The 27,884-nt window shown below is 28.7% G+C and overlaps 3 protein-coding genes and 1 long non-coding RNA gene across 6 annotated transcripts; 2 read left to right on the top strand and 2 right to left on the bottom strand.

The window, feature by feature from the left end:
- The first annotated feature begins 12,010 nt into the window (after positions 1-12,010).
- On the top strand, positions 12,011-13,501 carry LOC108456133 (MYB-like transcription factor EOBII). 2 transcript variants are annotated; one of them, XM_053019278.1, is made up of 4 exons: positions 12,013-12,218; positions 12,316-12,446; positions 12,614-12,743; positions 12,844-13,501. In XM_053019278.1, exons 2-4 carry the CDS (start codon positions 12,335-12,337, stop codon positions 13,343-13,345), a joined length of 744 nt encoding a protein of 247 aa, XP_052875238.1. In that variant the 5' UTR covers positions 12,013-12,218; positions 12,316-12,334; the 3' UTR covers positions 13,346-13,501. The 2 variants fall into 2 exon arrangements, with proteins under 2 accessions (XP_017610220.1, XP_052875238.1); XM_017754731.2 differs by having other exon boundaries at positions 12,011-12,446.
- LOC128280798 (uncharacterized) lies at positions 12,733-13,278 on the bottom strand. Its single transcript, XR_008270957.1, has 2 exons — positions 13,139-13,278; positions 12,733-12,991 (listed from the first exon to the last, which is right to left on the bottom strand). It is a non-coding gene; the product is annotated as an uncharacterized LOC128280798 (long non-coding RNA).
- A 4,287-nt stretch (positions 13,502-17,788) lies between the features above and the next one.
- LOC108456208 (probable folate-biopterin transporter 8, chloroplastic) lies at positions 17,789-19,790 on the bottom strand. 2 transcript variants are annotated; one of them, XM_017754802.2, is made up of 2 exons: positions 19,249-19,790; positions 17,789-19,157 (listed from the first exon to the last, which is right to left on the bottom strand). In XM_017754802.2, the coding sequence occupies exons 1-2, from the start codon at positions 19,679-19,681 to the stop codon at positions 18,070-18,072; spliced, it is 1,521 nt and encodes a 506-aa protein (XP_017610291.1). In that variant the 5' UTR covers positions 19,682-19,790; the 3' UTR covers positions 17,789-18,069. The 2 variants fall into 2 exon arrangements, with proteins under 2 accessions (XP_017610291.1, XP_052875200.1); XM_053019240.1 differs by having other exon boundaries at positions 17,789-19,146.
- A 2,109-nt stretch (positions 19,791-21,899) lies between these two features.
- On the top strand, positions 21,900-27,624 carry LOC108454014 (DEAD-box ATP-dependent RNA helicase 13). Its single transcript, XM_017752297.2, has 15 exons — positions 21,900-22,207; positions 22,905-23,174; positions 23,420-23,610; positions 23,697-23,891; positions 24,253-24,429; positions 24,522-24,907; positions 25,080-25,260; positions 25,420-25,542; positions 25,634-25,750; positions 25,864-25,968; positions 26,154-26,294; positions 26,543-26,608; positions 26,734-26,892; positions 27,091-27,172; positions 27,284-27,624. Exons 1-15 carry the CDS (start codon positions 22,000-22,002, stop codon positions 27,334-27,336), a joined length of 2,454 nt encoding a protein of 817 aa, XP_017607786.1. The 5' UTR covers positions 21,900-21,999; the 3' UTR covers positions 27,337-27,624.
- The last annotated feature ends 260 nt before the right edge of the window (positions 27,625-27,884 follow it).

The raw sequence follows: 27,884 nt of genomic DNA, 5'->3' as shown, positions 1-27,884 counted from the left end.
TTTTTAATTATTTAATTTATAAATCCATCAGTTTTACTCTTATTTAATATATTTTAATTTACTACATATTAATTTTGGTTTACTACACAATTTGATATGTGAGTTTTGATTTGTGTAATTATATACTTAAAATTTTATACACTTAAAAATTTTAAGGTATGCATAAAATTTTAATTTTGATTCAATTATACATGTTTAAAAAAATAAATATATCAATTTATTTATATATTAGATAAATATAATTATTTGTGTGTATAATATGTAAACGTAAAATGGTTCTATAATGGTAATCGTGTAATTGATTTATGAAATTTGAATCAAATAAAATTATCATGTAAAAAATGCATAAAACTAAAGTTTATGTATAACTATGCACATTTATTCAAAGTTAATGTATAGTTTTGAAATTTATCCTTTTACTATTTATAGGCCAAAATTAATTAAAATTTATGATAATTAAAAATAGCTTTGATAAATAAGATATTTTCAAAAAAGAAGAAACTGTATATATAAAATACTAATATTTTTTGAAAAATATAAAATGTAATATATTTATAAATTCAAATTAGTATAAAGAAACATACATGTATTGGTAAATACAAGCAAGCAAGGTTGTTTCAACCATATTAGATTGAGAATTCATCGGGATATCAATTTAAAAAGGGTATTGAATTAATTGATTTAAAATCAACATAAATTGATTAAATCAAAATTTTAAATTTTTATAATTTATTTAATTGAATCAATTAAATTAATAAATTGATAAGGGAGCCACGTATATGATAAACATCAATAATTAGTTGTGAGCCAATGGACCAAAGAAAGTCATAAGTTGAAGGCTCGGTTCGTGATCTGCATTTGGTTTGGATTAAAGCCCATCAATTACCAATATATATAATATTAATTTGCCTTTAGTTTCCACGCTTCAAAATTCGGTCAACTCAGATTAAAAAAAAAAAAAAAAAGGTTATGATTGCTGTTTACCATAGAATTTGTTTTAGGGTTAGCTCTTAATCACCCAATTTTTTTGCAATCCAATTTGGATGGCAAACAATTATAATTATCAATTAACACTCACGGATTCAACTTTTAATTTAATTTGACTTATATAACAATTTAATTTTTAAAAAATCGATTACTATATAATATTTTAGTTTTTATAAAACGAACCCAATTCCAAAAAATTAAATCCAACCAATTTGCACCGGTTCAAATCTGTTCATTTCATCTATTTTTAACTTTTTTTAATAGAATTTTATATTTTTTAAAGTTATTTCCATTAATTCAATATAAAATACTTTTTTATCAAAAATAAATAATTAATTAAAATATGATGTTGTCGCATACAACAGTCTAATGCAAGGCATGTATGGGTTAGGAAGAGTTTCAACTGCATATGAACTTTGGAAAAAGATTATATTGTTTCTTGACAAGTTCCAGATCTGGTGATATATTCGATTTTGCTGGATGGTTTATGCAAAAAAGGTAAACTCGAAGTGATATTGAATTTTTTTAAAGAAATACGGAATAGTGTGTTGCAACTCGATATCATCTCTCATACCATTATAATTGATGGCTTGTGTAAAGTTGGGCATACCGAAGTTGCAATGAGTTATTTTATCAACTCTCAATCAGTAGTCTAAAACCTAACGTGTTCACATATTGCATAATAATTAATGAATTGTGTAAATAGATATTGCCAGATGAAGCATATTGTCGTTTAAGAGAATGACAGATAATAATTATTTGTCTGATAATATCTGTTATAACATAATGATTCAGGGATTTTTTCAAAGGCAACACAACTTCTTACGGAAATGAACCGTAAGGGTTTTTTTATAGATTTATTCATTGCAATCTTATTTTTAGATATTGTCTTATGATATGATAACTCAATCTTGATCTAAAATGTTTTTAAATCAACTTTCATAAACAATTGTATTGGTGTTACAAAAATTTCTGGAAATTACAATGAATCATAATGTCTATTTTCAGTTTATCAATCTTTTTCTTCTTTGGCGAGACATATGTAGAAATGACGATGGAGACTTAACTGCATAGGTAGTTAATTATGGGTAGTTAATTGTATAAAAAAAGTAATTTGCTTGTTAAAACCAAATTCAGTTATCATTATTCTTTTGTAAAAATTTCAGTGCTTGTTAACGATTTGATTTAAACTAGATTTATTCATGAGTTGATAGCCCCTTCAATTTTGAAAGGGTTTAGGAAAAAAAAATTATGCCTTAAAAATAGGTATAGGAAAGAAAAAAAAAAAAGCCTGTTCAAATTGTGGATAGTTTGAACATTTAATGCTTGATCTCGACCCTTTTTAAGATTATAATGTTTTTATATATATTATGTAATTTATAATATAGAAAAACTTTAAGATAACTATATACAAATTTTAATAAAGAAATAAAATTAAAGTATTAAATATCAAATTAAAAACAATATAAGAGGGCTTGAAATAAATTTGGGTTAACTATTTAAAAAATGGACGTGTTCAAGCAAAAGTCTCGTATTTCTAATCAAGCTTGAACAATAGTAAAATGTTTTAATATTATGTCAAGGTTCACCCAAAACCCGACTCGATCTATGAAAACATAATTTATTTATTTTTTCAAGAAATTTATAATATTGAGTGTCATGTAATGGATTCCAAAATATATGAGCAACAAGCAGATTGCAAACTTAGGTTGGGATTGAAGTTTTTGGTGATTGAACAATTGATGATGTTATCATCCCGAGCTTGAGCTTTTTTGGGATGATATAATATGTTATTGTCCATAATAAATTAAATACGATAAGAATTAAAACAAATATAAATATGAAAATGAAAATGAAAATGAAAATGATGCAATAAAATGTATGTATATAAAAGAAAACAATTTCAACTATAATATTAATGGAAGACTTGATTCCACCCTTATTCACATTAAAAAGAAAGAAAGCAAAAAGAGACTTCCTCTGCAACGTTCAATTCTATATATTTAAAATTCTTGCTTGGTATTACAGCAACAAATATATAATAATAATAAGAAAAGTGGATTATTGTTAAAGGATGATGGCAATATTTGCCTACCCAACTCGTGTGGGAGGCGTGTAAAAAGAGATAATTACATAAACGATAAACTCAATATTCAAGATTGACCAATTGACACTAAAGCTATAAATTTCATAATTTTAAATATGATAATGTAGGTGAAAAAGGTTACGTAATAAATATATTTTTTAAAATTTATATAAAAATTAAATAAAATTAAAATTTTTGAAATCTATTATATTATATATTTATGATTTAATTTTTAATTAAATTTGTATTCGATCAACTCGTAATATTAATCCAATAAAATATGAATAGCATGATATATTTATTAATATAAATGATAACATGAATACATGAAATATCGGAATTTTGAAACTATAAAATAGAAAGAAAGAAAAAAGGAAAAATCTGGGTACACTCGTGGGAAAAATTATAAAAGGTTTTTGGATATTTAGGAAGTCAAAATACAGCTTTGAACCCAGCACTTACATTCATTTATTTAATTAATATTGTAAATGAAAGATTAGGATGAACAAATTTTTTCAAAAATAATTAATTAGTTTATCTTTAGGAGTATTAGGGTTTTGGTAATTCACTTTATTGTTATTTTTTTTCTTTTTTGATGATAGAATTTGTCTAAAAGAAAGGGAACATTGTTTGGATTCCAGTCGATAGTGCCAAACACCCCAAAAGTGTGATTTAAGCGTGAGATTATTATTATTTATCTACAATAATTAATAATTAATTTGTTTGAAAGAGAATATGAAAATTAAATTAGATTTTTTTTCACCAAGTTTATTTTATCATATAGTAAACTTTTCATTAATGTTTCGTTATTTTGGCACTTGAAATTAATGATTTTAAGATTTAATTAAGATTAAATTGATAAAAATTTAAATATTTAAAAATTTTACTATTATTAGATTGTATTTTTAAAATTTTAAAATTCATAATTAATACTAAATTTATTCTATTAATAAAATAAAAATTCGAAATTAATAATATTAAATAAACCAAAATTTTAAATTAAACACAAAAAAGTTAACATCATTATGATTGGCTATTAAGATGTATATTTTTTTGTCAAATTAAAGTATCATATTAGACAAAAATACAAATACCATATTAAAAACAAGTACCACAGGACATGTTAAGCCTTTTGAAGTCAACCACTCAAATATGAAATAAACGAATTTTCATCGAGCTAAAGTATTTTCTTTTTGAAAGTTTTACTATTATAAATATAATACATTCATAAGTATAATATATTTACAAATATATACATGATCTATTATAACTTAAAACAAATCAATAAAAAAACACAACAAACTGAAGAATTAAATAAAAATTAGGAAGAACCTAACAAAACCCATCCATGACATGTGTACATGTTGGGACTAAAGACCCATACATCACAATTGTAAATAATAAAACTCGACCACAAGAACTCAATGACCTAGGGCTAAGGGCGTAGATAGGAGGCTAACAGTGACCTTCCTTGCTTCAAATGGTAAAATTACAAATTACAAATTAATATAATGATAAATTTATACTTTAATATTCCTTTGAAGCAATTTTAAAATTTTATACTTTCGCTTTTAACCAATAATTCTATGACCTCATTAGATCTACCAAACACTATGTAAGACAAAAATAGTTGTAAAGTAAGATTTAATCAAATAAGCCAAGAAAAAGAGAGAACATGTTGGATTTTTTAGACCATAATATGTGCTTAACCTCATGATGTACATTTTGAAATTAAATATGGACAGTAAATAAGTACACCTTTAACAACAACAACACCCCAAAGTCTTGAAAATGAATTACCAAAAAAACATGTTTAGACATTTCAAAATTTAGGTCCTTCCCAATAATAACTAAGAAAAAAAAAAACCCTAAAAAAAGTATTGAAAATGAAATGCAAAAAACATGTTTAGCATCAAAGTTAGGTCCCCAAAATCCAAATTGTGCCCACACAAGGCACCATTGGGGCATTAGGCTAACACACCTTTTGGGATATAAAAGATAGGTATGGTCAAATTGGAAAAAGAAAGGTGAGATTTAAGTTTGACTAATTTATTTATTTTATTTATTGGTTTAATTTTGATTAAAATTGAAGTTAATTGGGCTAAGCAAATTAACAATCAATTACTTTTTACCGGCCTATAAAATTGATAGGTTATAGGGTCAATGGATATGCCCTTGAAGACTCATTATTTTTAAGTCAAATTTGTTGATATGTTGCCCTACAAATACAACCGTGGATAATCACCAACTCGAATATTTTTGTTTACCTAACTATTTTTATTTATTTATTAATTACGAGTTAATTAAAGATTAACTCAATTAAAAATATAAGATATATATTATTTTTATAAAATATTAAATATAATTGTGAGGGTAAAATCAGTTTAAACTTAAAATAAATTTATAAGAATAATTATATACGATAAAATTTGAACTTGAACAACCATGAATTGTGAAGCTCTAATTTTATTATTTTAATTAAAACCACATTTAATTTTTTCTATGTTTTTAACATATATTATACATAAAAAATTTCATCCACATAGTGAATATGCTAAAATTTAATGTATATATATGTTTGATAATATTAGATTTATTTAAGGATTGAGTTTTTTTCTTAAACATATTTGAGTTGAGTTTGTAATAAGATCTTTTGTAATTTAAATAATCTCGTTTCGATCTAGTTATTTTTAATAATGAAATTATCTAAATTTAATTATAAAATGGAAAATATCAATATACAATTTTTATTATTTAATGTATAGATAAAATTAGAAAAGAAAAGTCCCTAATCCAATTCATGAACAAATTTAATTAGGAAATTTATAATTTATTTTGTAAAAGGAATAAAATTAAGTCCTTTATAGAAAAGAGGAGCAACTTTGGTTATAATTGTCATGGAGAAAAATGTTATGAAAGGGATGTGGGTGGAAAACATTAAAATTACCATAATGTTTAGTCAAATTTTCATCACATTATCTTACATATACCACAAGGGTTATTAATATAACTGCTAGAAAAAAAAGAGAAATTTAATTATCATTTTTTTTTGCAAATATAATATTTTGTTAAGTAATTAACTTAGTTGGTCCTATTAGGTGGAGAGAAATTGGATTTCAACATAAAATATAATTTTAAGATTTAATTTATTTTTGTTGATTGAGTTTTAGTTTAATCGGAAGACTCAACCGGTATGGATATTATTGGCAATGCAAAAGAATATGGGTTTGAGCGCGTTGAAGCACAAATTATCTATCATGCTTATTGTACTTAACTATTAATGATCCTTATAATCCTGTAATCCAAGATGTGGGAAACATTCTACTTTTAGTATTATTTCTATTTTTGTCTAAATGAAATAAATTTACTAATATCAGATGCGATAAAAAAATTCCATTAAAAAAAGGAAAATAACTCAAAATTTGATGGAAGATATTCATTTGGAAGTGGAGAATGTTAATCACGTTAGTATATTTATTTATTATTTTTACTTAAACCTTTCATGTAATTTTTATTTTTCAATTTTGTTGAACTACACAAATTTAGTACTATATTTTTTAAATATATTTGAAATTAGATATATGGACTTTTGTTTATTGTGAAAGAGTTTAGAAGTTTAATTATTTGAAAAATAACAATTACCGTATAAATCACAAATAATATAGAATATATATTTGATTAATTAGAATTAGAATAAACTCAACACAAATTATAATAAATTGAATTCATCTAAGGTAAGATTTAAATCCAAAATATTTTAGTAGGCAAGTTTTTGAAATTAGATTGGTGGTCGAACTGATTAGACCACTAGTTTCTAGTTCAATTAGTTTAGGTCATTCAAAACAAATAAATCATCAAAAATTCAAAATAAAAAAAAAATATATAACAAAACGGTTCAATCGATTTTTAAGACTAACTCAATTAATCCATACCAATTTATGGATCAATCGAATTTTTATCTCTTATCAAATTGATAGTGCAATTGATTCTCAATCCAACCCATCCGACCAGCTAATTCGTTCAAATTCAAACAATATCATCATACTTAAATTTTAATATTTAAAATCTCAAAGCATCGATTGTCAGCACAATCAGTACCTTATTAACTAGTTTGATGGATTCTTTTAAATAAAATATAACTACAAATTATATATTAATATTAGAGTTTTTTTTTTCCCAAAATTAAAAGGTACGAATGTTATTTTGATGGGTAAAGTATATATTTTAGCTGTTGATTGTTGTATTTCAGAATTAAAAAAAAATTTGTTTTTTTTTATTATAGCGTTTTAATTATATCTGTTCTTTTTAACACAATGCCTAGAATTATACCGTCTTTTCCGAACCCATAAATAAGAGAATAAATCGCTTTAGCGCACTCGAATTCCATGTCCTCCAACACTTATATCAATCAAATTAAAACTCAATCTACAATAAATTTACTTATAATCTCTTTAAATATATATACACTTCTATATTTGCTATAAATCTTTAACTAAGATAACATCATAAAATCTAGATGTGGAGAATCATACTAATTCAAGTATTCTTTTGGTTTTTAATCCCAAAGACGATCAAATTAAATGTATCTTATCAAAATCAAAAGCTTTAAATCTTAGAAACATTTAATAATTGAATCCACTTCTAGTGAACTCATGACTCAACCGAAAGTGTTGCATTAAAAAATCTTCAATTGGGAAACACTCAAAATCTTAAGGAAAAAATAATATTAAAATAAATTATTTCTAAACTTTTTTTTCCCTTTGATAACTACAAATTAAAAAAATTAATATATCATTTATACTTAAACCAACAACATTATTTGACTGTGCTCTAATAAGTTTTATTAACCATTTATATTAATTAAAGTTTAATCATTGTCAATCATAAAACTGATATTTTGATACTTGATCGTTAATAATAATGATAAGTTGAAATGGAAAGTGACAATGTCATTCTTATTGATACTATCAACAATGGTTATGCAGTGGATAATAGGCTTTCAAAAGTACGACTCATCCATTCTTTACTTGTGAAGGGTTGACAAGTTTAATTCCGACATATTCTAAGGGAATAAAATAATGTTGTGGATTGCTTGGCAAAGATGACTATTAGAGACTTAAACACGATTTGTACTTTTACAGAGCCTCCAACGAGTGTTCCGAGTATTGTTGTTGGTTGATCTTTAGCAACTCGAAACCAAGATGAACTCCCATTAGAGCTAAGTTGACGTAGTTGATTTCTTCTACTTTAATTTCTACCTAAGTTATTGTTAAGGTTTAATTATGTTAACAGTCTTTGCACTTTTTGAACTTTAGAAATTTAATCTTTTTACTTTTTTTTAGGAATTTAATATTTTAACTTATTTGTTTGAAAATTTAAAGCCTAATTGATAACACTGTTAATTGACTTTTGTTAGATTTGAAAATATATTATCAATTGGAATTTAATTTTTAATTCACACCTTCGGATACTAAAATGTCACATATTCAAAATTAACATAAATCTATTAAATGTGTGATTAATTAAACTTTAATTTTCAAATCAAATAAATGGAGAAATAAAAAAGTTAATTTGATTGAATTTAGGTGAAATGAATTCCCAAATGTTAGGGTTTCTAGAAAAAAAAAGAGCTTTTTAAAAAAAAAACACACACATTCCCCTTCCAATTAAGAAGAAAACAAAAGAGGGATTAGTTTAATTAAAGATTTTTCTTAATTAAATAACCCCGCAAATCTAATCTTAGTAATCTACATTGAAAAGACATGAAGAAATAGTGAATCACAATAATCTTACACTTTTACCCCTTTCTAAAGGCAAAATTAATTATTAATTAATTAAAACATTAATTAATGCTCAAATGCTTAGCTGTTAAACAAAGGTTAAGCAGTAAAGCTCAAATCTTTAGGTAGGCTTTCAAGTTCACACCTTTCAATTTTTTTGTGTGAGAAAATCCGTACTAATCACGTATTATTAGTGGATAATCTGGATTTAATTAAATAAAATATAGGGATAGAGTGGCAAGTGGGTGCAGGTATTCTATGTCACTGTTGTTACCTGTCCTAGAAAATTGGTCACATGCAGCCTTTATGCTTGAAACATGAAAGGAGTAATATATATAATGATTGCACTTTGCAATTTATAAGTTAATCTATCGAACAACTATAATTAAAATCAATATAATATACATACCGATATATAATTTTAATCAATACATTCGTATAATTAATTAAAACATTTTTAACCTAAATTAGAATAAATCTCAACAGATATCACACGGTAAGAATTTAAACCATAATAAAATTTCGACTGAGGCTATGCACTTACGTAAATATTCATGATAAGAATTAGGGACAAAGGCAAGAAATTTTTACGGGGTTAGAATTAAGTTATATATTTTATGAGAGTTTAAATATAATTTTATCATGTTAATAACTTCTATTTTTATAATTTTTTAAATAATTAAATCATAATTTTATTATTTTAGGGATAAAAGTATAATTTTATTATTTACTAATTTAATGTTTTAAAATTTTTAAATGACGAAAAATGAGATTTTCTTGAAGTCGATGTCCGTGCCAGTCCCTTAAAGTCATCCTATAATTTGAACCTAAATTTTCAGAAGCCCAAAACCCCAATTTTTTACAAACAATATTAATAATTCGGACCGATTTAAATTTATAAAACCCTACTTGCAAAGCCTATGAAATTATCCAAAAACTTATAAAAATTACAATAAACCACCAAAACCTGAAAATACTATTTAAAAATAAAATAAAATTGTTCTTTGAAGTTGTTAATAATAATGGGATGGTCAAAGACACTGGTATTGGTCTATGATTTTTCGACCTTCAAACTTGTTTGGTGGTACAATGTTGAAATTGTATTATTTTGTTTGGTATAATGCTTTAAGTTGTCAATAATTAAGACCCTTTCGGTTTTTTCTTAAATAATTGAGTCACTGCCAGAGGAAATATTTTTTACGAAATACTAAATATGCCATTTTTTAATATTGAATTTTTTTTGTAATTATATTATTTGTTCTTTCCTGAAACACAAAAATAAATAATTATTTTTTATAACTAATCATCATTGATAATTTGTTTTATATATACATATATATATCACGTTTAAAACATGAATAAATTTTCTTCCACTAAATTACACATGATTCTCAACCCTATTTTAATTTTTAAACATTAAAAATTAGATTTTGATTGAAATTTACTACTGAATTTTAATTTTAGATCCTGACAACTTTTGTATAATTTTAGGACGATTTTTTCAAAAGCTAAGAATAAAGTTCTATCCAATTAAAGCATAATGATATAATTCAACATTAGATCAAAACATAACAACAAAATAATTCGTAATATTTTTATTTTCTTTAATACAAAAAATTATAATCAAGTATAATTGAAAATCTGTATCCAAAATCTCACATCGCTGTTGTACTTCAACTAAGATAAGTGGGTTTTCCCATATCTTTTCACCCCAATTATGAAATGTTTTTTTTTTAGATATTTATCAGATTATTTAATTAATTATATTTGTTGGAGTGACTATTCAAAGATTGAATTTAAAGAGGGGGAACATGGGAATTTTCAATGCATCCAATGGCACAAATCAACGGTGTCTTTTTAGACTACAAATCTAGAACATAACACCTGTCCATGGTGACAATTCATAAAACATCAAAAAAAGTTTGATTATTTTAATGAAAAATACCCAATATGGAATCCAACAAATTATATTTAATTAAGATTTAATGGAGATTACTTGGATGAATCTCCTTAAGAAGTAAGCAAATCCAACACTTGGGGAATTTTCATTGGTTACCTAGTAATTTTCATGTAAAAATATTAGCCACCCACTTTATAATAATCACCCTTATTTCTTCCATTTGTCCTATATATTTATATATGTATTTCTTGCTTAGATTATTATGCTTTTTTATAAAAGCTGCATATGACTAGTGTCAATATGCATAAGCCCTAGCTTATATGTGGCATAAAGCTATGGGATTTCTGTTTCCTTTTGTCCCTTCTCAAGTCCTTAGCATCAAATAAATATATATGCTAATTGGATAAAGGTCTTTAATTAGAACATGTCACCCAATGCCTTGACATTCTCACTTGTCCCTTGCAATTCAATCATAATGTCCTTAATAGCCTCGTACAAATTTCAAAATCCCTTTTCTAAGTATAAAATGACCATGGTTGAACAAGGAATATTTGTGTTACCTATCAACTGAATACTAATTAAAGCAGGAAATTATCAAATATTTTTTTATTTCAATAAAATCATATTTAATTATTATATCCACTGAATTTGTGTGTATATTTTAGATATATTATTTCCAACAAAATTTTATGCAAAATGTATAAATAAATTTAACTATATTTAGTGTTACATAAGTATTAGATAAAGGTATAAATGCCAAAATTATATATGAAACTTTGATATAATTTGTAATGTTATACATCAACATTAATTTGATGCATTTATATACACAAAACTTTAATTATGGCTCAATTTTCATATTTTGCTAATCTCGTTATTCGTGATGCGAATTTATTGTTAAGTCATGTGTAAATTGTTAACATGTCATTTTATTATGTTAAAAATAAATAACTTTAACTTATTTTCATCTAGATTAAAAAATAAACACACTTGGGAAAATGATTTCTTGTTTCTCCCGTGAATTTTCTTTTTAATCTAGATGAAAATAATTTAAATTTGTTTGTTTGTTTTAACAAAATAAAATCCATGTCAACAGTTTACACATGAATTAACCAAAATTGTGTCACATAAATAATAAGATTAATGAAATGTGAAAATTGAATTAAAATTAAAATTTACTATATATAAATACACCAAATTAAAATTAATATATAATATTATAAATTGTATCAAAACTCGTTTATAATTTTAATATTTATCTCTTACATAAATCAAATGGTATATTAGAGATTAACTATACACAACAAAGCGAAAGAGAAAGGAAAAAAAAAAAAAAGAAAAGAAAGATGGGGATGATTTTGAAAATGACTGATGGGAGGGTTGAAGCAAAAGCCTTCTTTAGTGCATATATAAATATGTGACACACTAAACCCAAGATGGCATAGAATTTGCTAGAAAAATAAAGGTAAAAGACGGTTCTTTTTTTACCTTAAAAGCATTTTTATCTTAGGTTATATAGCTTTTTCTCTTTGTTTTTACATGTCTTGGGCACTAATGGCTAGACACTTTGGTTGGGGTATTATGGAAGAAAGCTGGAGGAAAGGTCCTTGGACAGCTGAAGAAGATAAGCTTCTTATTGAATATGTCAAGTTACATGGTGAAGGTAGATGGAACTCTGTTGCCAAGCTTGCTGGTAAGCAAAATTCATAGTCTCGAATCGGGAAATGAACGATTATAGATATTAGGATTTGGATTTTGAGCCAACTTAGATTAGGTGTCGAGTTCAAACATTATAATTGCATTGAGCTAGATATGTTTTTTATGTATGAAATAAACATATATTATTTGTTGCTTGGACAGGGTTAAAAAGGAATGGAAAGAGTTGTAGGCTAAGGTGGGTGAATTATTTAAGGCCAGACCTTAAAAGAGGCCAAATAACACCACATGAAGAGAGTATAATTCTTGAACTACATGCAAGGTGGGGAAACAGGTAAATCAATGATCTGATTCTATAAAAACTTTGGGTTTTTTTCTGTTTTGATTCGTGTAATTAAAGAACTTGAAACAAATAAATGAAACACATTCATCAGGTGGTCAACAATTGCAAGAAGCTTACCTGGAAGAACTGATAATGAGATCAAGAACTACTGGAGGACCCATTTCAAGAAAAAGCCTGATAACTCCATTAAGGCAAAAGCTCGAATACTTAAAAGGCAACAATTTCAACAGCAACAAATCCTGCAACAACAGCAACAACAATATCAACAACAACAAAACCAATTAGACATGAAAAGGATCATGTCTTTGCTCGATGAAACGGAACATAAAGTTCCGTATGTGCCACAGATGATTAGGCAGGAAACTATGGGTACTACTAATTCGTACCTCAACCACAACAACCCGACGGATCAAGAACAAGGCTTCGTTTATCCCATGATAATCGATGGCAATGTTTCGAGCAGCGATACATCGAACGAGGAATTTCTTTGGGATGGTTTATGGAACTTGGATGATAATTTCAATGGGAATTTCAGTGCTGCATGTGCAACGAGCAAAGCTAGTTTGCACAATTTAGTCACCCCTTTCTGCTAATTTTCTTTGATTTAACATTAATGAGTAACTTTTTCAGATTCGGATACGAGTGTTAGATATGGGTATGGTTAGTTTTGTTTTAAGTTTTTTCATGTTACGTCGGACATAAGTGTCTGACAATATTACTTCAATAAAATTGAAGAATCCGAGCAACAATGTTGTATGAAAATTTTAAGGTGTGATGAATTAAAAACTTTTAGATTATAGATTATGACATACTCATAACGTGAGTAGATAACTAAATTATGTATCAGATATATTTATATCGAATAAAGATATTAAAATAATAATATTTTAAGTTTAGATTTCATTATGGGTGTATTTTTATATTTTAATATAAAATATATATAATTTACTTTGTAAAACATTGATATCTCAATCATTAATCAATTGAATTAGTCTCCGATTAACTTATAGTACTAATATATTAATATATGGTATAGATGATCCAATTTTGCTTTGAAAATAATATATCATATGCTTTTGTCATTTTATTATTCATTTTTTTTGTTAAAAAGATAAATGGTAAAAATATTATGGTGATTTTTATTTGTGCGATTCCACACACTTATTTAAAGTAGGTGTAAATAAGATATAAATATTCACAAATCATTTGAGTTTGATTTGAAAGAATAAACTTAAATTCAACTATATAATTATTGAGTCAAATTCGAGCTACTCGAGCCGAATTTGAGCGCTATGATACTCAATTCAAATGGCTCACAAGTTTAATCAAGTTTTATTTTTAAATATTTTATATTATGGAATTACAATTTTACCTTTATTGTATAACAAGAGCTTAAATACAAACGAGCTCAAGTTTGGATATGAATAAACTTAATCAAGCTCGGATATCTTAATCATATTTCAAGCTCAAGCTTAAAATCTGATGTTCAATTGAGTTTAATCTAAGTATCAAGCCTCGTATTTCGAATTAAGGTTGCCACTATTCAAATTTGGATTAGCTCGATTACACTTTGCAGGTCAGGCCATGTATTTAATTTGAGTTGTATTAAATCAAATTTAGACAATCATGTATTACTCGAATTCGTCCCATTCAAATTATTATTCATCGCATATAAAAATCTAAAGTCGGAATAATTATTATCGTGAATAATGAAACAGACTTTTGAACCATTCCAAACTTAATAAATGAAAACACAAAATTTCGAAACACAATCTGATCCAACTCATAAAGAGTGATATTTTTAGAGGGCATTGAATCATTAAATTACTGTTTAGGGAGTATTAGTTCAGTTTGGTGCCACACATACTATTAAGTAAAAATGATTATTAAATTCATAGAAGAAAATTAAGATGAAAAGAGGATTAAAGTGTATGATTAAGCAACTTTACTGTATTTATTTTTATTGCACTTTCAAGTTCTTTTTTCTTTGTAGAAACATTCTTAAAAAAAAAAAAGAATCAACATTAATTTATAATATTAACATGAAGATCCTTAATTATCAGAATAATTAATCACATCTAATCCTCTTAGTGCTGGCAGATTTTGCTGCCATCAACTTAATTTAAAAACTATTTCATTATTTCTTTAATTAATTAATTATAGTTATAAAGTGTATTAGATTATAATTTAGGTTATCTTTATTTTATCGTTTTACTTCACTACATTATTAACCCATATATTTAAATTTTACGTTATTCAGATTTATAGTGACTGTCCAATATTATCACGTGTTTGATACAAATTTAATCTTTTTAATTTTTTTCAATATTTAATCTCTCAAATATTACTACGCAATATTTAAAATTAAAATAAATTAAGAGGTTAAGAGTGGAACTAGATTCTCTTTATTGTGCTTAGTTCAAGCATTAAAATAATTCCCAACTTAATTCCTTAACTTGCAAGTGCAATGATAATGTCACTTAATTTGACATTCTTCCATTACGGAGGCTTCTTTGTGAATTAATTATATATCTTATTAATATTTTTTATTTAGTGTTATAAAACCAATGAGAAATTTAATTAAAATAATAAAATTCCTGAGTGATTGAAGAATTAAATCCATCCAAAAAATTCTATTTTTATTACTCTATAGAACACTTATGTCTTGTCATTGCTATGTTTCCCTTTAATTATTCTCTTTTTGAAGTTTTATTTTATTTTTTTTCACTTTTTCTGCCATCAATTAAAGCATAAATTAGTGGCTCTAAAAAAGGAAAAAGATGACGAAGCATCTGGGTTTCAAGGAGTATATACTTAGGAGAAAAAAAAAAGAGTACAATTTGCTGATTGGATCTTTTTAGGATGATATTTATGCATTTTATTATATTATATTGATTTTAAAATATTCATAATTTTATTTCATATTATTACGGTATGTTATATTTTAATTATATTTTTCATGCGGGTTTTTTATTTAAAAATTACCTTCCATCTTAGGTCATATTCAAAGAGAAAGTTGAAGTTAGAAACAAAGTGATATGTTATTTTATTATTAATATATTAGTAGTAGTAGTAAAGCCTACGTTAAAGATTAGAAGTAGATTCTTCTTTGATTGCAGTAATCTCATATGTTATCTTTTGTAGATTTGTCATTTTCCTCGTAAATTAGTTAATGCATAAAAATAGTTAATTTAATATTTATCTTTTAATACTAAAATTAAGAATAAATTAAATTAAGTATTTTTATGTATGAATTTTAACTTAATTTACTAGGAAAATGAACTAAAATTGAGAAATAATTCCCACCAATAATCATAAAAAGAATAAAATGAAAAGAATATAAGTAGATTATGTACAGTAAAATTATTTTTTAAAATAGTTCATCTAATATAAAAATTGTTAATCTATTCAAAATTTTATTCACATAATAAATACAATCATATGTCAACATATAAATCTAAAGCTTAAATGTAAATTTCGCCCTAAATTACACTTTCTTTCCAAAAAACTATACTTGTTTTTTCAGTTATGTATTTTAAATTTTTTATGAAAAGTAATATTTAAATTATTAATTTTCTCTAATTTTATCTTAAAATATGATACTAGTCAATAAAAACATAACACGTGGCATATTTTTATTAGATATCATATATTTTTAAGTAAAATAAAATATAATAAATAATTTTGTTTTAAACCTAAAACTAATTATAATTATAGATGGGTGTATACGTGGGTATTGATTAATGAAAACTTTTGGGAAGTAGTACAATCTGTGATTACTTATTAGCTATTATTGTCTCCGACAATTGTCATCATGTAACTAAACTGAATCGTATGTTTATGTATTTGTTTATTCAATTTTAAAAAGTTACAAAATGATAATTGAATTTTTTGTTTTTATTTAAGTTATTGGACTGTTAAAATCGTTATTCTATAGCCTTCTTTGTTAGCACGGCTTACATTAATTGAAAATTTTCCTTTTCTCCTCTTCTATAGTTTAGTTTTTTTTTTTTTCATGAAATAACTTTGAACTTCACAGATTTTCAAACCAAATTCCAAACATTTTTCTTCTACAATCTTTGACACTAACTTTCAGATTAATTTGGACCTAAGGTATGCACTTCTACTCATTAATAGGTATTGATCTATTGTACCGATCGTTAAATCATCACTTGGAGCTTATTATCCGTACTTAAAAAAAATAACAACTTAACAATCCATTTACTTAAGTAAAATTTTTCCAATAGTTTAGTAACTTAAATAAAAACTTTCAAATAATTAAATGATTATTTTATAATCTTTTGAAATTAAACTATCAAAATATAAATTTACTAATAATTTAATGATATACAATTTGTCTTTTCATTAAAAATAAAGGTGAAATTAAGTCAACTATAAACAGAGTGACATATTACCATCCTATGTTAAGATTTGAATATTCATTTTCCTCCTCTTTTCTCTCTATAAATTGTATTTTGGTACATCAAACATTGAGCCTTTTATAAATAAAATCGAAAGGTTTAATGGATCAAAATGAAGAAATTTTACAATAGGTTAAATTGATTTTTTGATTTTTTTTAATAGCATTAACCGAATATCGATATCACTCCTGTCATAAACTCAAAACATGGATGAATTGATTTTTGCTTTCTTTTTAGAGGTAAAATCAAAGGTACAAAATACTATGATCTTATTCATAATTTAAAGCATAAGATGATATGAAACATACCTACACACCGGAAAATCGAAAATTATTGGTCGCACAAAGATAATCCAAGCAGAAAGATGGCTGATTGGTTGATACTGTAGGGAACTTGAGATAGAACTAATCCAAGTATGGTATTATGTTGGTTTGAATCTTTTATTCTTAAGCATCTGGATTTGTTTTTATATTTGATGTTGTTGAGGGGAGATTAAATTTTGAAGAAGTTTTTGAAGTGTCGTTTGTTTAGAGTTGATAAACCCTTCAATGGGTCAGTATTGTCTCTTGTTGGAGTTTTGTCTCCCTACTTTGTTGAGAGTTTAAGTGCTTAAGGTTGTCTGAAGAGGCGACAGGTTCAACAAAACAAAACAAAAGCATATTGTCAGAACAGACTGTAAATGACGCATGATCAACTATCAACTGGATTTGATCTTTAAATAGCACTCAAGCTCTCGCAAAGTCCAGGAAAAACCCAATTGAAGACAATATCGCATTGAAAAATCTGTGAGCTCTGAACGGATCACATTTTGAAAACTTCCCAAGAGGAGGTCAGCCTCCACTCAATAGATGCATATTTGAACATTCCATGCTCACACCCGAACCTGAGTAACAACCTCAAATTCTCACTGAACCAACAACTCTTTCAAATACTTGAGTTTCATCAATACATTTCTTCATTTCCTTCTCAGCAGGACAAGACATAGGCAATTGATAAATCCATCCCAAAGGCAACAAAGCTGCAACAAACTGTATCAAAAGTCCAACAGGCAAGCTCGTATAATCCCCACCTTTTATCCCAAGCAAAGCAGCCAATCCAACACCCCAAAACCCACCAACAAGCGACGATAAACACACCGTCGATGCTACAAACGAAGTGAAAGACCCTTCACAACCTTGAGGACACAATGTTGCCAACAACACCATAAAAGGAAGGATCTTAAACTGTGCTAGTGTTTCAGCTAAACCAGAGAAACAAAGGGTAAACACTTCATTTGATATATGAATACCCGCATTGATCTGTCTCACTAAAATAAGGTCAAGCAAAAGAGAAAATGCATACACAAATTGTATGCCACCAACAAGTTTTCTCATGGGGATTTGTTTCCAATGATGATCATAGATTAGGGTCAAAGAAAGAAGCATCAATTGGCCTATTACTTTTGACATTCCAATCACTGAAAGGTCTAAGTTTAGACATTGAATTTGGTAGCAAAAGGTTGAACCTGACAGGATAGGAACCATTGCGATGGATGTTAGGATCCATGTTAATGGCTTGGATATGGTGTCTTCACTTATGGCAATCATCAGACCAGACAGGTGTTTTCTAATGTTGTCTGTAATAGATTTTCCTGTTGGGGTTTGTCTGTGGGACAAACCAAGACATTCTGATGAAGAAATTGCAAGTTGAAATGATAACAAAGCTGAAAAAATGAGGAACATAGTCCTAGGTTGTAGTTTGTGTGAGAAATATCCGCCTAGGAAGTTACCCAGGATCCCACCAACAGCTAAAGCCATGAGAGAATAAGATTGAAGACCTTTGATTCTGTGTTTTTGACCATGTTCTGTCACAAGAGCATCCTTTGAAACTTCTTCAATGGATGCTCCAAAGTTACTAAGAAGAACACATGCCATTAAAGAAGGTAGTGTTTGACCTGTAACTGGAATCAAAGCTAATTGCCCCCATGAAAGTATCTGCAAAAGAACTGAAACTTGGATTACATCAGTATACCATATTTTAAGCTAGTAAATTTCTCAAACATCTACTGATCTAAAAACAAGAAATATAAAACTGACCTCCAATGCAAATATAAGGTATTCTATGAGGACCTGCAATATAAAAAGCATCTGAGAGGATACCATAAAGAGGCTTGGCTACCATGGGAAAATTAGCAGAGTTTTGAACAAGCTGCAATGTTGAAGGATTGAAGTTAAGATTGTGAGCCATGTGGAAATTCAAAGCCAGCCATGGGAAACACCTAAAACCTTGAACCCAATATCCCAATCCACACAAAGACAACATCGCCTGAAAACCATAATGGGATTTTGTGTTGGTCACTAGAACAGGGTTTATGAATTGGGTTTTGGGTTTTATGTCATTTTCAATAGGGTTTTGATGTTGTGAAGACCTGGATATTGATCTTAACTTTGTGCAGCTTTCATGGATTCTTGGGGTTTTGAGATTGGTCAAAAATATCGGAGTTCTAGTGGAAATTACTGGGTAAATCATAGTTTTTGTAGATTAAAAAATGGAATTTTCTTGAGTTTTATTGATATACAGAGGATGAAGAAGATCAAACATATTCAAGTTATGAAGAAGAATGAACATTAAAAGGTAAAATTATAAAAGGATATTATTGAATCTATACGTTTATATTTCATGCACGTGAATAGTTAACTATTCATATAAAAATTAAAATCATAAAATGATGTGAATTACTTAAATTAATTGATGTTTAAATACAATTTTATACATAAAATTTTACACCACAATTTAATTTTTATATATATAATTAACTTAAATTAATATCTATATATTAAATTACAAATCAAATATTTAATCCTTAATTATATTCTTGAGGTATTAAGATGGGGATATTAAGTTGGGGAGGCATCGATTACGATTTAAAATGGACGGACCACGTGCTTTATGTCCTAAAATATGTTGGATGTATGGGGTCAAATCAAATGAATGATCGGTCCAAATGCTGATATAATCAAGTAACGATAGTAACAACACGTGTAACATCTTGTTCGAAGACTCATATGAACCGTTGGTTTTTTGGTATTTCTGTAATAAAAGAGTGGTGGTTATTTCATACGCGCGCTTGTTTCCCACGCTCCTGTTTTGCGACATTAACGGCTCCACCGGCTGCGTGGCCAACGAGCATAGTTTAGTTACACTAGTGTTTTCAAGCATTGAAAATGGATCTAGTAATTTACTAATTTGCAACTTAAAAATAATATAAAATATGACATGAATAAAATTATAAATAATCTTTAATTTTAGTTCAAATTTTTATGTTGTGCAACAATCAACTCGAATTGCTAGAAAAAAACTATTTTCCTAAGTAACTTAATGCAATAATAATGTCAACACGATTCAAATCTAAAAATTTTAAAAATATTGTGATAAATCAATATAAAATTTCAGATTTGAAAGAAAATAGAGAATAAAAAAGTTTGAAAAACTAAACAAGTAAAAAAGCGAATTAATTAAGACTTTTTAGAATTAAGAAAAAAACAAAGATGAAAGAATGGAAGGATGAAAATGAAGATGGAAAATGATAGGTGATGGAGGGTGATAAAGATAGTTGGATAGATAGCTTAGTATATTTGATACATTTGGATCCGCCAATAAATTTAAATTTTAATTAACTATAATTTGATAATTAGAATTTAAAATCTCTCGTTTCAACCATAAACAGGACTATAGATATAAAGAGATTGAGTAAACCAGAGAAAAGAGAATTAAAATAAAAAACGAAATCAAATGTATCATATTTAGTCAATAGATAATCAAGAGTTTTAGGGGCCAAAAGCTTAATCCAAATGGCTAAAGAGAAAGTTTCGCTAAAAACAATAATATAACAGAGTCAGGCGACCATCCAATGACAATTGAAAGAAATTGAGAGCTTATTTGTTAGAGTTTTGAGTTAAAATTACGGCTAGTTAAAGAAAAAATTAAACCGTGAGGGAAAAAACTTTGTTTCAATGTGTTTTTTTTTATCGAATGAGGTGGTTGGACAGTGGTGATATTATTCCAATCTATAAAGAGGTTTCAAATTCTTATTACATAACTTTTAACAATTCAACAATTAACTTGCAACTTTTAAAACTGAATAATCAAATTGTATATTTACTAATAGTTAAATTACATTAAATATAGTTTACCCTTTAATAAATAGTGACCGAAATATTTCAGTTAATTCATTATGTTAACCAAATTAATTGAAATTTATATGTTTTTGTCTTTTAGTTAAAACAAGTATAAAACATTTTAAAAATACATTGAAATTAACTGAAATATATGTTTTTGTCTTGAAAAGTTAACTAAATTAACAGAAATTCTATGTCTTGAAACACTACATAAGTCTTGAAATTAGCACATAATATTAATTATTAAGTTTGATTAATTTGGTTAATTATCCGATTGAACCTGAATTAACTCAGAATCGAAATTTCAAAAATTATTAGCATACTTCGATCGAACTAAATTTAACCACCGACCAATTAACCGAATTAAATCAATTCGATTGGTTAATTCGATTTTAGTCTATTACCAAGTTAATAGGCCAATGGCATAAACAGTAACCTTAAAATAGTCCAGTGACCAATTTGTAGTTTTTTAGAATTAAGTGATCAAAGTGTAAACTTAGTAGTAGTTAGTGACTTTGGTATAATTTACCCTAAATAATTATATAAAAAGGGGAGAAATACGGTGAAACGGCACATCCCAAAGCATAAAACGATCTTATAGAAACAAACCAAAAACCTTCCTCTCCGATTATTATTCTAAAGCCATTATTTCAGCAGACCTTCAAGGCCATGTCCACCCCTTCACCGCCGCAACGACAACAAGAAGAAAAGCAATCGGTTTCACTTTCAAAGAAAAAGAATCAAAAGAGGAAGAGAACAAAACATGACCCAGAACTCGAACGACTCGACTCACTCCCTTGGAACTCTTCTCTTCCCAACGAAGAAGAAGAAGATGACACCTTCTCTCTCTTCATTGGCTCTGGGGACCTCGACGGAGGTTAGCCTTTAAAAACAGCAAGATCCCAAATATTATATATTTTGCTAGAATGTGTTAAGTTTTAAAACATGGATATTATTAGTTTGATTTTTTTTGTTCATTTAACTTTAGCAAGGTTGTAATATGGCTTAGTTTAAGATGATGACTGTTTTTTTTTTGTTTGAATTTTTTTTATTTGACTTAATATTGGCTTTGGAGCTGAAGGGATGTTTGGGTTTATGGGGTTTTAGGTGCTGGAGCTTAGTATCGGTTCAGTTTTATCATTGTTGTTTTTAAGGGATTGGATTTCAAAAGGATAAACTAAGTTAATTAAAGTGGTCATTTAGGATTACTTTTTGTTACTCATTTTATTTATTTCTTTGCTTTTGTCACATTTCTAAAGAACTTAAGTAACTAGTAAAGTCTTCAGATGTTATGGAATTTTGGATTCATAGGTTTGAATTTGACGATATTCGGTTGTGCAGAAAATTCATTGCAAACTATCGATATCATCTGTGGCTTTTATTTTTTGTTGTGCGTGAAACAATGATGATATAAGCATAGTAAAGGGTATGATTCGTGTAAAGTTAAAATAAGTATTTGGAAGTGTTTATGTCGCTTAAAATATTTGCTTGGAGCTATATTCTGCTAAGGGTTACAGTTGGACGGTTTGAGCTTGTTCCTATTTTGTAATTTTTGTTGATTATAATGAATGCAGGCTTTCTTTCCCTTGAAGAGATCGATGAATCTGATTATGGTTTAGATGTGCCTGGAGCTAAGAAGAAAATTTCTAATAAAAATTCAAAATTGAAGAAACAAAAACTTGAGGAAGTCACTGAGGGCTCTCGTGAAGATGCTGAAGCTGAACCCGAACCTGAACCCGCAGAGGGAATGGCAGAGGAGAAGAATGTGAAGGCCAAAAAAAAGAAAAAGAAGAGTAAGAAGAAAAAGGCAAAGGCTGTTCAACAAGAGGATGAGTCTGCAACTGGTTAGTGATTTAAGTATTTTGATTTTGATACACGGATTAAACTACTTGTAGTGTATTATTTGATAAAGACTTGTTTAATTAATTGGTATCTTCTACTTCTAAGTCTCTTTTGCTTGTGTCGTGTGACTACATCATGCTTTATTTACCACAAGTAGATCCTTCTACGAACCTTTTTGTTGACTTCTGGGTTAACACTCAATGTAATGTGTTATGACCCCAACATAATCTTATAACTGTATTTGCAGTTATTGACAGCAAAGACGATGAGAAAGAACAGATGCTTTATGAAGATGAAGCTGCAGCTTATGCTGAATTTTATGCATGGAATGAGTTGAGACTTCACCCTCTGCTTATGAAATCAATATCTCGGCTTGGTTTCAAGGAACCTACTCCCATACAGAGAACATGTATTCCTGCTGCTGCTCATCAGGGAAAGGTTTGTTGTCTAGATTCTTGTATGAAGTGTTTTACTGTCAATGATGATGTCCTTTTCAAATTAATTGTAATTTGTTTATTGGATAGGATGTTATTGGTGCTGCTGAGACGGGATCTGGGAAAACACTAGCCTTTGGCCTGCCCATTTTCCAACGTCTCTTAGAAGAAAGGGAAAAAGCTGCAAACATGCTTGAGGAGAAGGGGGAAGAAGCAGGGAAGTATGCTCCAAAAGGTGTTTTACGAGCTCTTATCATTACTCCTACTAGGGAACTTACACTCCAGGTATTAATAATCGTCTTCTTGTTGCTTTTGTCAGCTAGTCAGTTGCCCATACGGAACACACTAACCCTTTTCTAACCACATAGCGTCGTTGCAGTTGCATGTATGGATAAGAATAAATGGTATTTTATTTAGTCTATTAAAACCTGAATGCTGAAGCTTTATAGCTTTGCATGCGTGGACTTTGAAAGCCTTACCCTTTTTTCATTGTCCTAGCTCCATGAATTTTTTTAATGAGTTATCGTAGTTGAGAATTCTCCTGCATTTTGTTACAGAACACACTAACCCTTTTAACACCACATAGGGTCGTCTCAGTTGCATGTATGTTTTACCTATTTTTGGACATTGTATTTCCTTTCTCCAGATTACAGATCATCTTAAGGAATTTGCCAAGGATATCAATGTTAGAGTGGTTCCCATTGTTGGTGGCATCTCAGCAGAGAAACAGGAACGTCTATTAAAAACGAGGCCTGAGGTAATTGTTGGAACTCCAGGGAGATTATGGGAGCTTATGTCAGGGGGAGAAAAACATCTTGTTGAGGTTAGCAATGAAATGATTTTGTTCAAGTGCTCTAATTTTTTATGAGTTGTTAAAATCGAGCATCGTTTTCACTCTCCTTTTTATTGTTGCAGTTACATTCATTATCATTCTTTGTACTGGACGAGGCTGATCGGATGGTTGAAGCGGGACATTTCCGAGAGTTACAGTCCATAATTGAAATGCTCCCTATGACCAGTGGTACTACTGAAGGACAATCTCAAGACACACAGAATTGTGTTACGGTTTCAAGCTTATCAAGAAAAAAGAGACAAACATTTGTTTTTTCTGCAACTTTAGCACTTTCTGCTGATTTTCGCAAGAAGCTAAAGCGTGGTTCATTAAAATCCAAGCAGTCCACCGACGGGCTGAATTCGATTGAAATTCTCTCTGAGCGAGCAGGAATGAAACCCAATGCTGCAATTGTTGATTTGACAAATGCATCAATTTTAGCAAAGAACCTTGAGGAATCTTTTATTGAGTAAGTGCTTAACCTTTCTTTTGCTAGCTTTGCTCCTTTAACTCATCTACTTACAAACATTTTTTACAATTAAAGATGAAATCTGCAACTTCCAAAATTAGAACATATGTTTGAATTCTACGGTGGTCTCTTCTTGTAGCAGAATAATAATACTTTATCATAAATTCTGCAGATGCAGGGAAGAAGATAAAGACGCCTATCTCTATTACATTTTGAGTATTCACGGTGAAGGGAGAACAATTGTTTTCTGTACATCGATTGCAGCTTTGCGTCATATTTCCTCAATATTGCGCATCCTTGGCATCAATGTTTCAACTCTTCATGCTCAGATGCAGCAGCGAGCTCGGTTGAAGGTTTCATTCCCCTGACTACATTTCAATTCTTTGTACATAGTCTGAAGATATTTGGGATTTGTACATCTTTTATAATTGCACATCGAATCCTTTCATACCCAAGTTTTAGCCATCATTTTTGCTTGAATGTAACCCTGTCCGGTTCTCTTTTTGATGTAGGCCATTGACCATTTTCGTGCAAATGAACATGGTATTCTTGTTGCCACTGATGTTGCAGCAAGGGGCCTTGATATTCCCGGTGTTCGAACCGTTGTCCACTATCAACTTCCTCATTCAGCAGAAGTATGTTGAAATTTGATGCCCATTAATGAGATTTCGTTAATATTCCCCTCGTCTTAAAATCTCAATATTGATTATGTTTTTCCGGTTTTAGGTTTATGTCCATAGAAGTGGAAGAACTGCTAGAGCCTCTTCTGATGGGTGCAGCATTGCTCTTATCTCACCAAATGATTCTGCAAAGTTTGCCTCTCTTTGCAAATCATTTGCTAAGGTACCGTTTTGAAGGAAAATTTCCCGATTCTTCTCTAAATCTAGTTCTTGAATCAAATTTATCATCTAGTAGTTGGCTCACATGCTTTATGAGTGCGTTGGATCCGTATGCAGGAAAGCATCAAACATTTTCCTTTAGAGAGCTCTTACATGCCTGAGGTCATGAAACGACTATCTCTAGCATGCCAAATTGACAAGATCTCACGGAAAGACTCCCAGGTATATAAATTTTAATCATTTAGCCATCTTACAAGCCTTATTGCAATTTGGTACCGAGTAATATTCGTGCTTGAAATGTTTTCTTTTTACCTCCTATTCCTTAGTTTAATTCTAATTGATTTTTAATTTTGCGCTTTTAATTTCTCTTTCTTGGTTATTTGTAAACTTATTTTGTTTTCCTGTAGGAAAGGGCGAATAAAAGCTGGTTGGAACGGAGTGCCGAGTCTTTAGAATTAGTAGTTGAGAATTACGATAGCGAGGAGGAACGAGTGAAGAATTTCAAGCAAAAGAAAGCGAGCTCTAATCACTTAAAGAAGTTACAACAGGTTTTTATTTGCTATGAATAAATAATCATTATATTCAATGTTACTCGGATCCAGGTGTATATGTCGCACATGACTATGTTCTAATTTTTCGAAGTTTTCCCATTTATTTGGAGGATCATATCCTTGGACCTATATATGAATATGTGTGAGACATAAGTGTTATATACGGGTACTTAAATGAAGAGTCAAAGCATCATAGATCATACTAAACCCTGAGTTTCAACTTCACCAGCTCTTTTTTGGTACAGGAGCTCAATGGATTGCTTTCGCGACCACTGCGCCCGAAAACATTTTCACATCGCTATCCAACTGCAGTGAGTTCTTAACATTGTTGTTCGGCACTCATCAAATTCATTTCTTGGTTTAGTTGGTTACAGGCCTAAAATTTCATTCGCTGCATATAATTTACATCCATTTGTTTATATTACTTGTTTCCCAGGCTGGTGTTACACATCTTATACAGCATCAGTTTGAAGAATTGGCTAAGCAAAATGGAGATGACAACTTGGTTTTGGGTGAAAACAAGAGACGGAAGATGGTGGTTATCGGTCAAGATTGCGTGGAACCACTCCAGGCACTTCGGAGTGCTGGTCGTGAGGTTGTAAATTTAATGTTTTAATTTACTAGCCTAACTTTGTTCTTTCCCCGGAAACCTTCTCATACTGGAGTAGATTTATATTCATACCAATGTGCAAATCAAATGGCTGATACGAGTTATTGGATCATATCTAGCGCTGGACGTGTATTTTTCATGTTCGAAACCATGATAGATGAACTCTCTTTTGCGATGCTTCAGGTGCACATGGATGTAAAAGAGAGGGTGGAAAAACGAAGAAATGCCGAAAGTTTGAGAAGAAAAAGGAAAGAGGAGAAGAAACGTACGGATATTTATTCTTCTTTCCTTTTTTCTTTTTCGTTCGCCACACACTCTTTTTAAGAGAATGCTCTAAGCTTCTTTTTTTCTTTTGGCTATTTCATTGTATTTCCAGGTTTACGCGACCAGCGCAGAAAGCAGAAGAAACAATCTCAAGGGAGAGAGTAAGGTAATGTTACTCGGGCTCGAATTGAATGCCGGATTCGAGTATGTATCAAACACGGTTACATTTACAATTTTCTATGTTGTTCTTATATATTTATAGAACCAGATCTCCGTACCAGGTCTGTGGAATGTGTCGAACATGGGTACGGAGAAAGAATTTTGATTAGTTAAACTCGAGGTGAATGTTAGATTCGAGTATATGTCCAACAGTATTACATTTAAATTTTTGTATGTTTTTTTCATATATTTGAATAAGCAAATGTCGAATTGTTATGTGAAGCTGTAAATAAACGTGAAAAGAACTCATATTTTCATATCATCCATATATTATTGGTAAAAAGGCTGATATTGTAACACCCCCATGCTCGAAACCGTCACCGGAGTCAAGCTTGAGGTGTTACTAAACTTATCTTACCTTTTAAACAACTCTAAACCACTTATTTTAATTTTCGGAATAAACTGTTTTTCTGCGTCATGGTTGCTTAAAAATTCATTAAAACTCGAAATTAAGATTCGTAAATTTTTCCTAAAACTAGACTCATATATTTATC

The sequence above is a fragment of the Gossypium arboreum genome, chromosome 9, assembly GCF_025698485.1.
Source record: "Gossypium arboreum isolate Shixiya-1 chromosome 9, ASM2569848v2, whole genome shotgun sequence".
Classification (NCBI taxonomy): domain Eukaryota; kingdom Viridiplantae; phylum Streptophyta; class Magnoliopsida; order Malvales; family Malvaceae; genus Gossypium; species Gossypium arboreum.
This window is presented reverse-complemented; position numbering and strand designations above follow the sequence as displayed.